Genomic DNA, 14762 nt, shown 5'->3' on the forward strand with positions numbered 1-14762 from the left:
ATACGATCCTGGCCGTCCATCGAGCTGTGGGTAGGCAGGTGATCGTGGGGAACGTTTTGGCCAGTAGAAAACGCGGGTGGGTGGTTGAGGGGTGAGGTAGGTAATTAGCGAATAAAAGGGAGGGAAAAGCAGTTGTCGCCAGGGTGCGGGCCCCGAGGAGCTGAGGAGGCGGGTCCCACACATGCCCCTTCCTGACCCGACAACTCTCCCGCCTTACCCAAGCAAGGTGGGCCTCCGGTCCCCTCTACTAACCAAACCCAACCAACGTGTCAGAAACGTTAACTCGGGTTAAAGCTATCAGCAGAGTCACTTTTCGTACGCTTTACCGCGACCGGTCTCACCGAAAGGTGGGCTCCTTCGGTCCTGCAATCGCGAGGCAGGTAGGCACGCCGCGTGACTGCACGAGGGTTGTAAGAGCATCTCTCGACGATTGCTTTGCGGGTCTCAAACTGAAGTGCGACCCGTTCAGGTCTCGAAAAACCGATCCGCTCTAATCGTGCCAGTCATATCTCGCGACGTCCGATCTTCACACCGTCTCTGCTCGACACGAGTAATTTTTGACGGGTCGGGGTGCGAATTCGGGTTTCTACGCCACCCGCCCCACGTGTGAGTTAAACGGCGGTCATTAGCGTGGAGATTCGTGTTCCCTGCTACGCTATTTTAAACGAGACGAAGTCACGTTAATGTTAGCTTAATGTTCGGATCAATCACACAATATATATATATATATAGAAAAGTATTACCATATTTTTGGTCAGACCAGTCGATGTGACTGCAACAGTTCTGCCCTATGTTCTTCTTTTGTCTTCTTCGTAGAAAATATCTAAATATTCTTCATTTAATTAGAAGTTTAGAATTTTTTTAAATAATAATAAAAATATCATGTAAAAGTTTAAGCTAATCGAAACGTCATGTCCATATGATACTTATGTGAGTATATATTTGATAATAAAAACAGATTATGATGGTTGAAAAGACATTAAATTAAGTAAGATATGATATTTATGGATCCACAAAAAATAAATATTTATTTGTCACGACCGTCGACGAGACAAAGGCACTCGATGATGGCAAAGAAAGGTCGTGAAAAGTGGGCGTCGGGTACACGGAGAGAGGACAAGAGGATGAAGAAGACCTGTGATTGGAGCCTCGGGCAGGGGCCCGTCCATCCACCAACGGGGGGGCGCACCGCGTGGAGCAGAGCAGACGTTGCAGGCGCCCAGCGAGCTGCCGAGACTCGTGAGAGCTCCGCAGAGGTGCGTACCGACGAGGCGCTGACCGTCTCGTTTAGTCTTCGATCCTCGTTTTTCCTAATAGGAATATCATCAAACGACTCGAGTGCTGTTGGCCGGGATTAGAACTTTTGATATTAAATCTATATAGAATGAACTTTTGATCCCCTTCATAACTCTCGTCCTAACTGAGAGAGAGAGAGAGAGAGAGGAGCGGATAGAATCCCTTATGGAGCTTCACTCTCTTACAGTTGGTGATCAACCATGAGAGACTTGGGAGCCTGTGTTAGAGGAGATGTAGTTGGCATGACTTGAGATTGGGTGCGTGCCAATTGCTTCGAATGCGATAAATAGACAAAACCACTCCTATTAATGTGATAATTATTTTTCACATTATCATCTTCATATATCGTCATGTGATAATTATTTTTCACTGGTCAAAATGTAAATCATCCGATCGATATTTATTATACGTGTCATGTTAATTTCAGAACAGACAAAAAAACCTGTTCGACGACGTGTCATATCAATATAGCATATAAGTTGTATATTCTCTCAGTAAATCGATAATTATAATTAAAAAAAATTATATAAAATGATATTAGTATGTGTGTTGTTTGAGACATAAATAAATACGGTTGTATATCCAATATAAAATGATATTAGCATGCATGTCCCACTGTAGACATACATAGAATGTATACATTTTATGTGTTTAATTTTTTTTTTTGTTTCCATCATTCAAGTTACAAATGCTAAATGATTTCTCTTATGGACACTTTGAAAAGTAAATTACATTGGATTAATTTAAATTGGATAGACAACCGTATTTATTTATGTCTCGAAATGCAAAATATTCCGGCATCTTTCTCATTGATCAAGCTAAGTTATTTAGGTTATAGGCCAATATTAATTTTTTTTTTTTTTTGCTATTTAGTGGTTTACATATGTGTATATTTATCTTCTTCTTTTTTCCAAAGAATATTCTCCTTTGTATCTACACATACATGAATATCATTTTAGGACTTAGTCACTAATTTGAGAGGATCAAAATATTTTTGTGTTGTATTAGTATCATTACTTAAAATGATTGAATTTGGGTAGCTTAGAATAAGATATTGATTTTATTAAAGATAACATTAAGTGTTGATTCAACGTATTAACGTAGATTATAGTTATTCGAGTTGGGATGGTGATTCAAATCAAATCGATGTATGTTTTAAAACTTTAGGTTATTATTCGTAAAGTATCAAACCTGTAAAACTAAATTAAGAATATTTCTATCCCTCTAATGGTTAAGTTAGTTATTGGGTTAGATTGATTTGATCGGACTTATATTGAAGTGAAGTAGTGGAAACTCACATAGGATCTCTTTTATGAGTGACTCTAAGGACGATTATATTTATAATCGTCGATGAGAAGAGGGGGATGTGTGATATTTTCAAGTAAAAACTTTACGTGATGTTCGTGGAACCTAGTGCCTACGTAGGTTGATAATTCCAATCACAAGTTTGGACAAATAGTCGTTTGACCATGTATCATCCCGTGGTGAGCATGTCTTATAATAAGACTGTCTGCTAGCTATGTATGATTCTTGTGTTTTTCGATGATCAACACATTGGCTCATTAGTGGATATGTATCGTCCTATGGTGCATATTATCTCATGATTTGATCACCACTTAACACTCACATGTGATCCCCATGTTCTTTAGTGTTTGATTTATTGGCCTATCAATCCATAGGCCATATGATGATATTATATCCAACATGCAACTATTTATTTATTACTAGACTCCCACGTTGGGTTTAATAGATTATAGGATTATTAAGCCAAGTAACGTTCTGGCTATGTTGTTGTCTATAATGATAAGTTTGTTTATCATTTTTTCAATCATATGTAATCAAAATGCACGTTCAACCTTCAAGATGTGGAGAGGCGCAAGTCGATAGAGCCAATGAGGAATCGATGTCGATGTCTTGAAGTAGTTGATAATTAAAGTGAGTGTTGACTAATATCGTTTTAGTGATGTACTACTAATGTCATATGCAGATATCATCGAGAAGGCTCAATTGTAGAAGGTGGAGGGGCTCACCAAGCAGCTTCGGGTCCAGGAGACTTGGTGCCTCGAATATGAGATCAACTAATTGGTTGAGTATAAGGTGTCCAAGAGGTTATATGTTTGGTAATCTATAACTAATAAAGTTAAGCTCGAACTCCATAACAAGTTTTCCAAACGAGGAGATTGATTCCATAAGCGACTTAGAAAATAATTTTCTTATCACCCTCTAAAAGTTATTAAAAATGTATGACATACGAGGGAATTTACTATCCCGAATAATATTATTTTTGACGTGAACGTAACTATATATTTGGTGAGGTCAAAGCTTCCTACGTATGGTTTTAAGATTGACATTAGAAGTCCCCATGGGATTGACTCCTTCATAATACTTGAAATGTGACCTTATATATAGATCGACTTTAGACTACTTTTCTTGCTTGATTTTATTTTTTATATCCTTATAATCCATCTCGATTAAGCAATTGATTCCTTTGGTCCCTCTAGCTCTTGGAGTGGATTATCGAGTGGCCCATGAGAAAAGTTTTGATGAGAGTTATTCCTTTAATATAGATCGATCGAGTGCAACTCTACCACTAAACTAGGGGCTATAGTAGATGATGGAATTAGAGCTAAGAAATAAGGAGTAACTGGAGTTAAGTGTAAACCGTGTTGTATCATTCGGATTAGTAGAAGAATATAAAGAGGCAACGGTTTGAAATGCCCAAATCAACTTATCAAGTTAGGTTGTAGAAGGTTTCCGTGCGTATGGTTATAATTTGAGCATCATTACGTTGGAGGTTTGACAAATGATTGACCGTGGAATCTTAAAATAGTCGACAAAAGAGCTATATCTAACTTAGGAGGATCGAAAATGATGGGTTTTGTGTAAGTAGGATCATAAGCCACAATCTCAAATTGCAACTATAAATTTTTACTTATACACGTAGGATTATATACATTGATCATTCCTAAATAGGAGTTACTTTGATTGATTCATCCTTAATTCTGGTTTTAGATGAGTTTTTACCTCACAAATTATAAAATAATTAATTATAATTTTTATTTATTAATACAAGATTCAATCACACATAAATAATCAAATGACACATGATATCGTAGACCAATGCTAATTCAATACCAATACGAAGGTATACAAGATCTTGTGTTATAGTTGACAAGTCATAGCATTAGTGTGAACTGTTATCTCATAATCATTTACTGAGTCAATTCTCATTTCATTTCATTGATTACGTAACACATTATAAAAGACCCTTAGTATGCACTTATTTCATTGAAAAAAAATTATTTTCTATACCTTTCTTAGAATTCCATAAAATTAAGTATTAAAGGTATATTTATTAATAAAAAAATAAAATTAGATTCGAATGGTTGACATATCATGGCGTCATAATCGAACCGAAAATTCAATACATGATGATGATAGATTATTTTAAATAATTATTTATCGAATCTTTTCTTAATTCAGTGATCATCTAACACATTGTATCAGAGCGTATCGATCATTCGATAAATAATTTCATAATTTAATAATGATGAATTATTTCAAGTAATTAGTTATCGAGTCAATTCTCACCTAACACATTATAAAAGGTATATATGAACTTATTTCATCCGAAAAAAATATTTTCTATAATTTTCTTAAAATCCTCACAAAATTAAATATTAGAGGCATATTTATTAGAAAATAAACCAAACTAAGATCCGAGTGGCAGACATATCAGTCCGTCACAATCTAACTTACGATCTATTATGTAAAACGTTAGGTACGCATCTAATGCTAATTTCATTTCAATCGTCGCTACAAATCACTTCATTAAGTTGACATGACATGGCTACACGTTTGCTCTTAACAGCATGAGAGCGTCGGTGGTAGGTATTTTTGTAATATCTCACATTATCGGGGTTTAAAAGAACCAGCATGTTTGATTCTAAAAACAAAAACAAGGAAACAAAAAAACAAGCCGCAACAGTTGCGTTTGACGTGTCTTTATCCCTCCCCGTCCCTATTTCGCCAAGCATTGCAAGGAGAGAACCAGACGCCACTGCACCGCGACGCGAGAGTTCGCTCGGTAGACTGCTTCTCGTACCCCGGCCGTTGATTTCTCTTAGAGGAAGCGCAGCGGCGGCGGCGGAGGAGGAGGAGGAGGAGGAGGAGGGCGATGGGGACGGGAACGGAATCGGAGTCGAGCAGCGGTGGGGCCGCGGGCCGCGCGCGAGGGCTTGCTCTGAAGGCGCTCCTGCTGCTGGGCGGCGCGCTGTTGCTGAGGCGGATGAGGAAGTCCACCACCCGGTGGGATCACGCCCGCGCCGTCGCCGATTCCCTCTCCGGAGAGAAGGTTCTCCCCATCTTATAATCCATCTTTCTCCTTTCTTGCTTCGAATTGGGTTTCTGTATGCAGTGTTATGGATTCTAACTAGTTTGTTTCGATTGCTTGTGTAAAGTTCTCTCGAGAACAGGCTCGCAATGATCCCGACAACTACTTCAACATAAGGTGCGCCCGTGTATCTCAGTGATTAATGCTTCGTTTTCTTGTCAAAGATTGTCAAGTTCTCTGATCTCGAATGCCACGGATGTGTGTGCATATCAAAATCTAATAGCTTATATTTGGAGTTGTGTGTACATCATTTACATGTTTTGATAAATAATCATCATGGTTACATTTGTTTCTCTTCTTCAAATTAATTTCGTTCCAGTGGCTTAGCGGGTCGCACTAGTAGGAGTTAGATCTTTGAACTAGTGATTATTTTTAATCAACCAAATTGAGTTACATCCGGTGCAAATATGAAAAACGTTAAGATGATTCAAATGTTAAAAGGCACAGTGCTCATTATGCTGAAGTCTCCATCTAGGTCGGCTTATTGGTGAGGTTAGGGTTGCTTTTCAGATGATCTTTTTGCAGCTCGTACCAGTGAGAGTTGCCTACATTCTGTAGTTTTTGCCTTTTGATATGTGATCAGCTGATTTTTTTTATTAATAAAATATCATTGTGGTCATTCTTTATGTTGCAAGCATTCTTCTTTAACAGCATTACTTCTAAACAGAATGCTAATGTGCCCAGCGGCTGAGATGGTAGATGGCTCAAGGGTTTTATACTTTGAACAGGTCCCTTCTCGGCTTTTCCTCCTTGACGTTTTGTTCTGCTTTTTTTTTTCAAAATATGAATATATTTTTTTTTTCTTCTTTTATCTTTTTGCAGGCATTTTGGAGAACTCCTCACAAACCTTTTCGACAAGTATGATAACTATTTATTAAGAACTTATGCCATCAGTGTTTAGTTTTCCTCCTCTTTTATTTCAGATTCAATGAATGAGGCCTCCCCCCTTCTAAAGAATGATAGAAGAATTGATCACCGTCGTCCTCACTCCTGTCTAGAACAGGCTTGACTTATGTTACCTATCCATTTCCTCGCTTCCAAATCACCTGCGACTCTCTTATTTATGATTATGTGATGTTTCTTGTTTTCTTAAGCTGGAACTCATCCACTCCCCTTTTCCCAAAAAAATGAAAAAGTATAATTATGATATTTTCTTTATTATTCCTAAGGTCTAAAAAACATGTAGATCGGTTAAAAGACTATGAGGCTCAAATGTTATGTCCAATTCTAGCTGTTGCAGTGTCTCTCTTCACTTTTGACTGCAGTTTTTCAACCAATATTGACTTGTGTGGAGCATGATAAGCTGCTTATGGCTCTTAACATCATTGCAGAGATTTTATATGGTGAAGCCTTGTCCAAAAGAGATGAAATGTGATGTTGAGGTGAGAATGGCTTTAAATTCCTTTAATAAGTCAGCAGCAAATCTTATTCTATCTTAATCTTCTGGATTGCTAATGTTGCTGTTTTGGTTCCTGGACTTCATATTATTGTTTTTATCAAATTTAGAATGATTTACATCTCAAAACATTCAAGATTTAGTCTGCCTATGTTGTCTAACAAGTTTCTGAATGACATTGCATCCAAACGGTCTTATGAATTGGAAAAGATACCAACATGTTCTGGCTACTACACATTTTTACCTGAACCTTGGAGCCAACTGCGTGCTTGTTGAAACTCCTATCAGTTGCCTGGCATCATCTTATGTGTTTACTATCGTGGACTCTAATTCTTTGAAATATTTTCAATTGACAGTTGAGTTCATATGCAATAAGAGATGTGGAAGAGTACAAAAACTTTTGTGATCGTCCAATGGATCAGAGGCCACAGCCTGAGGAGGTTATTGGGGTATGTCTTAGTGTAAGGAACTTGACTTGATTTCTAGTATCTGTCCTATTTTTTATATGGATATATTTGCAGTGTGGTCTATATAAAGAATATTTCTTTGACAAATGAAATGGAAAAAAAAGGGGTTTTACAAGATATCATATTCTCTTCTGGTTTTAATCTTGAAATCTTTATTTTAATATCTATTGATTTGCTGCAAACCATAATGCTTAATTAGCAATGTTGTCATTAATATCTTATGACGTGGTACTGCTAATGTTGCAGCATTTAAACCTCTCATGTTTAATCACATTATAACACACAAACAGTATGCTCATTTTACACATGTTTCCAAATAATCGGCAAATACTCCTGAAGATAGATATATCTGATCACAGGGGGCTTATTCATGAATTTGGAAAGATAGGATTAAATAAGTTAGATGGACGAAATTATTATCATAGTTGAAACATGAATAAGATCGCTCCTAGGAGTAGCTCTTGGAGTTGGGAGGTACAGTTGACTTAAGAATACTGCAGGCTGATATTCTAAAACAAATCATAATAAAATGAAAAAAATTGTAGCAAAGCTGTTGGTGCCACTGTTTTCTTTTTTCAACGATGCTAGTCACAAGTAAATTCCTTTTTCAAAATAAAGGAAAAAGAATCTCCCACATAGTTCCACTGATTGCTGCTCAAGTTTGATAGGTAAACCTAATTGTAATATTATGAAATATTATATTGCAACTGGAGGAACATGAATTACTTATACAATGAAGTTTTTTTTATGTCCTTAAAATTTGAATTTTGGCATTATTAGCATGATAGTTGGGTAAGGTAATATTGAAGATTTGAACTTATCCAAAGATACTTTAAGTGAGTTGTGGGAAATCTGAGTTGATTCAAATTTATACATTTTGTTGACTCAAGGAAAATCATGACAACTTGTTCAAAAGAAACTTCAATTGACCATTAAAAATATCATATAGCTAACCCCTATTAGATCATACTAAAGAATTTATGTATTAGATTTATGTTGTGATATTTTTAGCTCTAATTTTTCTTTCAAGACTGTTATCAGGTGTTTGCTATTTGCAGCTAAATTCCATTGCCAACTAAGACTACACTATTGGATCTTTGTCACTGTCCCTTCTGTTCTATCAGCAAAACATGGTAAATGAGAAAGTAAGGAAAGCAAAAATGAGATGCACTGTGAATTCAGAAAAAATCTCCTTCAGTTAATTCTCACTTTGAAATCATTTTCCCATATTTTTAATCCTTAGGACACAAGTTGTGAGAAACTGAATCACAGCAATCTACACAACATTTTTCTGTTCTAGTTCGTCTTCAATATCTCTCCCATTTAACTGCAATATGTTTGATTTCATGTCTCTCCCTGTCCTTTTCTTGTATTTTTCTCTTATCGCTTTATTATTTTGCTAAGTGTAAACCGCCCTGAAAGTTTACATCTGGAGGTCTCAGATTGCTGGAACTCTTGGCTGATCATGTACTCTTTGGAATTTGTGGAATTTGCATAACTGAAGTGGTAGAATGGAGAATAAGAATCATGTCAGGACCCTAAGAGTAGAAACATGGAATTCCTATGTCTGGCTTTGCGCAATTTGAGTTTATTCCACCAGTTAGCTTCTTCCATATTGATAGGGTTATCTTTAGATAGTTGTACAAACTTGATGCAAAATTTCTATATTTAATCATCTGTTGTTTGAATGATACCCTGATTGTTGTAACAGTATACTTTCGTTATTTGGGATAATATTTTGACATCCCCTATGCTACCCGAGATTGTTCGGCAGTAGGTTAAGGTATACATAAATTATTGCAGGCTACTGATTGAGCTCTTTCTCTGCTTGCTTCATAATATTTTCTGGACAGCTAATGCCAATGCTCGTTACTTTTTTTAAGTTTTTATCCTTTGTCAGTGAAATGTGTGGAGCTGTCAGCGTAGTAGCAGCAGCAGTGAAATTCAACATTGTTGTATGTTTGTTTGTCTATAACATGTTCAAACATTTATTATGGTTGTTTTTCAGGATATTGCAGAACATCTAACAACAGTTCACCTCAACCGTTGTGAACGTGGAAAGCGTTGCTTATATGAAGGTTCAACTCCACCACGCGGCTTTCCTAATACATGGGTATCCTTCTTTGAACCTCTTATCATAGTGCAGGATTTGCTTCCACTCAATTTTGACTTAGACTGAGAATTGTCCTTAATTCTTCACCTTTGAATAAACAAGATTCATCTTCATTGACAGAACGGCGCATTGTACTCTACATCTGAGCTTACAGTTCATAGAAACGGTGAAATACATACATGGGACAGAGGTTACGATGATGAAGGCAATCAGGTGGTCTCTAAAATTTGCTGCACTACAACTTTCCTACATATTGTTTCATAGTAGATTCCAAGGGTTACTTAATTGTGTGATTTCACAAAACCACAGGTCTGGGGTCCAAAGGCAGGTCCTTACGAATTCAAACCTGCAACGCCGTCAAGTTACGACGACATGTTTTCACCATTGAACTTCCCCCCTACATTGTCACTCGAGAAGAAGATGGATAATCCTTTTGTAGTCAGTGAACAATAGCCTTCATAATGTAAATATTTGGTAGATAAAATCTTTATTCTATGTTCGTATTTTGACCCACTCACCCTTCTCCTGCAAAGTTCATCGACAACACTCACGGTTTTCCAAGGAGATTTCTGTATCACCAGATAACCTCAGTGCATGAAGAAGATATATAGTCCATGGGATCTGTGTTCTCGACAGTGTTAGTCACTGCAGTGATGCTTCACAGGTGAGCAATTTATGCCCCTTGGGGGATAATTGTCTTGAAACTGAATGTGGTTGATATTTTACTCTGCTGTTTCTGTTCATCCAAGTTACTCTCTGGATGGCACAATCATCAGTTGTCTACACGAGAATTATGCAGCATCTATGTGATCATCGACAACTACAGCATCGTTCCTCTTGATTTTATATCAGTCTTTCCTGCCTTTCAATTATGTTAGCAGAAATTTACAGGTTGACACGATGCGTGGCACGAATCTAAACCAAAAGAGCAAAACAGGAAACACAATCAGCATCTACTTGGAAGCATTCGAGAGGGGCACCTGTGGGCTCTCACGAGATCCACATTTCCGGAGTCACGAGGACTCGAGGTTACAAGCAGCATTAATTGTTGGTCGGATACGACCCGAGCGTGTCGATCGATGTATCGATTAACGAAGTGAGATGGAGCAGTGTGATTTTTCTGTATCGCATGCGTTTCACGTTCTTGGGATATATCGCGTACCGCTACTTATGCCCTCACCTGGATCTCTCCGTATCCACACCCTAGCGTTCTCCGAGCCTAATCTGCTCCCCCCCTCCTTCTCGGATTTGAGGTAGAGAGTACACACCCCTTCTTTGCCTTTAATTTTTTCTTTGTTTGGTATTGTTTAGTTTTCTGACATTTAAACTCGATTTGTTGACCTTTTCCTGCCTCTTCCTCAGTTTTTGGCTCCCAGATGATGTTCTAAATCTCTGCCCCTCCCATTTTTCGAAAGATCGAATTTTGTTGAGTTTTTCTCGGTGCAGATCATGGTTTCAGCGATGGATCTTAAGGAGCACAAGTTCGTCGTCGCTGGGCTCCTCTTCTTTGTGACCCTTCTCCTCGCGAAGATCGTGGCCGCCGTCCTGGCGCCCAAGTCCAGGAAGCGGCTGCCGCCGACGGTGGCGGCACTGCCGGTCGTCGGCGGGCTGCTGCGGTTCATGAAAGGCCCGATTCCGATGATCCGGGAGGAGTACGCGAAGATCGGTAGTGTGTTCACGGTGAACATCATCAACCGGAAGATCACCTTTTTCATCGGGCCGGAGGTGTCGGGGCATTTCTTCAAGGCGCCGGAGGCGCAGCTCAGCCAGCAGGAGGTGTACCAGTTCAATGTGCCGACCTTTGGGCCGGGCGTCGTCTTCGACGTGGACTACTCGGTCCGGCAGGAGCAGTTCCGTTTCTTCACGGAGGCGCTCAGGGTGACCAAACTGCGAAGCTATGTGGACCAGATGATTGTCGAGGCCGAGGTAATTATGCGCCTCTTAACTAAAGGTTTTGGGTTGCAATTCCTTTATTCTATGCCACTTGAGCATTTCTTTCTAATTATACCGATCATAATGCACAAGCTTTTGGTGGTCTAGATTGTTATTAACATTTATTTCTTCAACTTTAGATCCATGATCTACATAGCCTTCTTTTTCTAGCTATAACTCATGAATGTTAACTTTGTCTCCTTTCACATAAATTTTGTCATGGCATAGAACTTTTGAGACAGATGCTTTTTGAGAGAACCGTTCTGATGTGATGGTAGATGTTAATGTCACATATTAGGTAACCTTTTTTTTATGTTTTTAGATTTCATGAGCATTTATTATTTACAAGAATCAATGTGCGCCATGAACTTCTGAGATTTCCATAATTTGTATTAAAAGTTTCATGGTCGTATTAAGTATTCTTAACTGATGAGATATGGTCTTTTTATTTATGTTAAAAGTTCTATTGGAAGTTTCATAGTTGTACTAAAAGTTCTAATTGAAGTTTTATAGTTGTCATTCTATCTAAAAGGCTAACCCTTAGATGAGACATGATCTTTAAATCTACATTTTTAGCAGAGACATATACTTCTAAAAGGAACCATTTTGATGAGATGATTCTGTTTGTGATGTCACATCATGGAAGTATTTATCTCCAATAATGGTTTTTAATATTGAGGACTTTTTTCGTTTACAAAAATCAACATTTTGGATGCCATAGACTTGGAACTTATTTACCAGTGAATTAAACAGTGAGTTCTGTGATTTTCATAATTCAGAATAAAAGTTTCATAATTGTATATAATATTGCACCTCCAACCCTTCATGAACTTCTCATGAAGAATGGTTAACTACTCCTATGCTTCATGGATACTGGAGTAGTTGTTACTCCTAACCCTTCATGAAGTTCTTGTAATTACAGTTTTGTTTTACTTGATTGATTCTTACATGATCATAATTTAGAACACATTTTTTCTACGTAGAAATATTTGTTCAATGGTGGATTGCTCAAAGTCCATTTCTTTTCTGCAAGTTCTGTTATTACTATTTCCAGTTCCCTAATGTTTATTGATGACAGTAGATTTTTGTAAACTTGTGTGGTATAACTTGTTTTTGAAAAAGAGAAACATGAGCCCTGCAACACAGAACATTATTTGTCTCGAATGAATATGATTTTGTTGTTTATCCAGATTATTCTTTTTTCATATTCTGTTAGATGTTTGCTTCCTGGATCTTGAGCTATTCTCTTGAGATTTATAAGCATGCGAATGCCACTTAGATCAGCATTTGCTCACTATGATGTGGCTGGAGTTGTAAATGTCAGACAAGTTTTGTTTTGCGCAAAGATATCATGTTATTTAGATGGACTGAGGTGTGATTACCCTCAGATGTGATGCATGGAATCCACATGTGGGACTCATTCATCAGGTCTGCAAATAATGACATCACACAATGAGATTTGGTCTACCTTAATAGCAGTATCCTTTTGCAAGGGGTCTAAAAGTGCTGCCCCTTTCTGTCTTCATTAGAAAACCTTTGTTAATGTATTGGTTCAATATCATTTGTTTGGTTGGGGTGAATCTCTCTATCCAAATACACCCAATCCTCATTATGTATTTTTCTTATATTTATAGAAGAAAAGCCCAAGGTTAATGATGTAGATGGTCCTTTTCTTAAGGCCTCATATTTAAATTCATCTTCTTCCGGTTTCACTGCTTCAATCAACAATGACATAGTTTAATGTTAACACTGGTAAAAGTTCTAGTTTAAAACAATAAGGGTTAAATTAGTTTCTGTATTTCTCCAAGGACCATGTGCAACTGCTGTTTTATAGTTCAAGTGATTATGAAAAATATTTGTTATTAATTTCTGCAGGACTACTTTTCGAAATGGGGAGAGAGTGGCACAGTGGATTTGAAATATGAGCTGGAGCATCTGATCATATTGACAGCAAGCCGATGCCTGTTGGGGAGGGAAGTTAGAGACAAGCTCTTCGATGATGTCTCTGCCCTCTTTCATGATCTCGACAATGGCATGCGCCCCATCAGTGTCATATTCCCCTACCTCCCAATCCCAGCCCATCGCCGACGTGATCGTGCCCGTGCTAGGATAGCTGAGATCTTCTCCACCATCATTAAATCGCGCAAGAGTTCTGGAAAATCAGAGGATGACATGCTGCAGTGCTTCATCGATTCAAGGTACAAGGATGGTCGCCCAACCACTGAAGGAGAGATTACTGGGCTGCTCATCGCCGCCCTCTTTGCAGGACAGCACACCAGTTCTATCACTTCCACCTGGACTGGGGCTTATATGCTCAGCTACAAGAAGTACCTCACAGCTGCTCTCGAAGAGCAGAGGGGGATAATGAGGAGACACGGCGATAAGGTGGACCATGACATCCTATCCGAGATGGACGTCCTCTACCGTTGTATCAAAGAAGCTCTGAGGCTTCACCCTCCATTGATAATGCTGCTCCGCTACTCTCATGATGACTTCACAGTTGCAACAAAAGATGGTAAGGAGTATGATATCCCGAAGGGCCACATAGTAGCCACCTCCCCAGCTTTTGCAAACCGGCTTCCCTACATCTACAAGGACCCAAATACATATGATCCCGACAGATTTGCACCGGGGAGAGATGAAGACAAGGCAGCTGGAGCCTTCTCATACATTTCATTTGGGGGTGGGAGGCATGGGTGCCTGGGGGAGCCCTTCGCATACTTGCAGATCAAGGCGATATGGAGCCACTTGCTGAGGAACTTTGAGTTTGAGCTGATATCTCCCTTCCCTGAAAATGATTGGAATGCGATGGTCGTCGGGGTCAAAGGAGAAGTGATGGTGCGATACAAGCGGCGTAAGTTGTCCATTGACAATTAACAGGTGTGATGGTGCGGTACAAACCACGGATGTTGTCCGGGGACATTCAACTGTTTGTTGTCTCCATCTCTATCTTCATTCGAATCTGCTGACGTTGTTCTTCGAACCTAGCTGTTTCATTGTTGTAGTATGCATGATCTTAAATCTAGATGTAATTGTAGGACGCGTGCTTTGGTCTTGTGGTTTGCAGTACTCTTGAAGCCATCCAGTGTTCTACTGTTCTGAGTTGTTTGTCAGTGTGTGTTAAACAGTTGGCAAAGTTGATCCCCAAATTGTCATTTGTCACAT

General features: G+C 38.6%; 2 protein-coding genes across 4 annotated transcripts; both read left to right on the forward strand.

Annotated features, from left to right (window-relative positions):
• The first annotated feature begins 5361 nt into the window (after positions 1-5361).
• LOC135614534 (chromophore lyase CRL, chloroplastic-like) lies at positions 5362-10369 on the forward strand. 2 transcript variants are annotated; one of them, XM_065112009.1, is made up of 9 exons: positions 5362-5650; positions 5757-5806; positions 6357-6417; positions 6512-6547; positions 7021-7071; positions 7442-7546; positions 9561-9665; positions 9786-9878; positions 9975-10369. In XM_065112009.1, exons 1-9 carry the CDS (start codon positions 5474-5476, stop codon positions 10116-10118), a joined length of 822 nt encoding a protein of 273 aa, XP_064968081.1. In that variant the 5' UTR covers positions 5362-5473; the 3' UTR covers positions 10119-10369. The 2 variants fall into 2 exon arrangements, with proteins under 2 accessions (XP_064968081.1, XP_064968082.1); XM_065112010.1 differs by having other exon boundaries at positions 5367-5650; positions 7442-7534; positions 9975-10300.
• Positions 10370-10760: 391 nt separating this feature from the next.
• Positions 10761-14696, forward strand: LOC103987267 (obtusifoliol 14-alpha demethylase). Of its 2 annotated transcripts, none has more exons than XM_009405519.3 (3): positions 10761-10918; positions 11112-11591; positions 13473-14696. In XM_009405519.3, exons 2-3 carry the CDS (start codon positions 11115-11117, stop codon positions 14472-14474), a joined length of 1479 nt encoding a protein of 492 aa, XP_009403794.2. In that variant the 5' UTR covers positions 10761-10918; positions 11112-11114; the 3' UTR covers positions 14475-14696. The 2 variants fall into 2 exon arrangements, with proteins under 2 accessions (XP_009403794.2, XP_064968080.1); XM_065112008.1 differs by having other exon boundaries at positions 10763-10918; positions 11028-11591.
• Positions 14697-14762: the final 66 nt, after the last annotated feature.

This window comes from Musa acuminata, chromosome BXJ2-6, assembly GCF_036884655.1.
Source record: "Musa acuminata AAA Group cultivar baxijiao chromosome BXJ2-6, Cavendish_Baxijiao_AAA, whole genome shotgun sequence".
Taxonomy (NCBI): Eukaryota; Viridiplantae; Streptophyta; class Magnoliopsida; order Zingiberales; family Musaceae; genus Musa; species Musa acuminata.

What these genes read in the sequence shown, in the direction of transcription:
- LOC103987267 (XM_009405519.3), top strand. Translation starts at nt 11,115, where the DNA reads ATGGTTTCAGCGATGGATCTTAAGGAGCACAAGTTCGTCGTCGCTGGG. An exon ending in AGATGATTGTCGAGGCCGAG is followed by an intron (nt 11,592 to 13,472) that starts GTAATTATGCGC and finishes TAATTTCTGCAG; the next exon opens with GACTACTTTTCGAAATGGGG.
- LOC135614534 (XM_065112009.1), top strand. Translation starts at nt 5,474, where the DNA reads ATGGGGACGGGAACGGAATCGGAGTCGAGCAGCGGTGGGGCCGCGGGC. An exon ending in GACAACTACTTCAACATAAG is followed by an intron (nt 5,807 to 6,356) that starts GTGCGCCCGTGT and finishes ACTTCTAAACAG; the next exon opens with AATGCTAATGTGCCCAGCGG. An exon ending in AGATGAAATGTGATGTTGAG is followed by an intron (nt 7,072 to 7,441) that starts GTGAGAATGGCT and finishes TTCAATTGACAG; the next exon opens with TTGAGTTCATATGCAATAAG.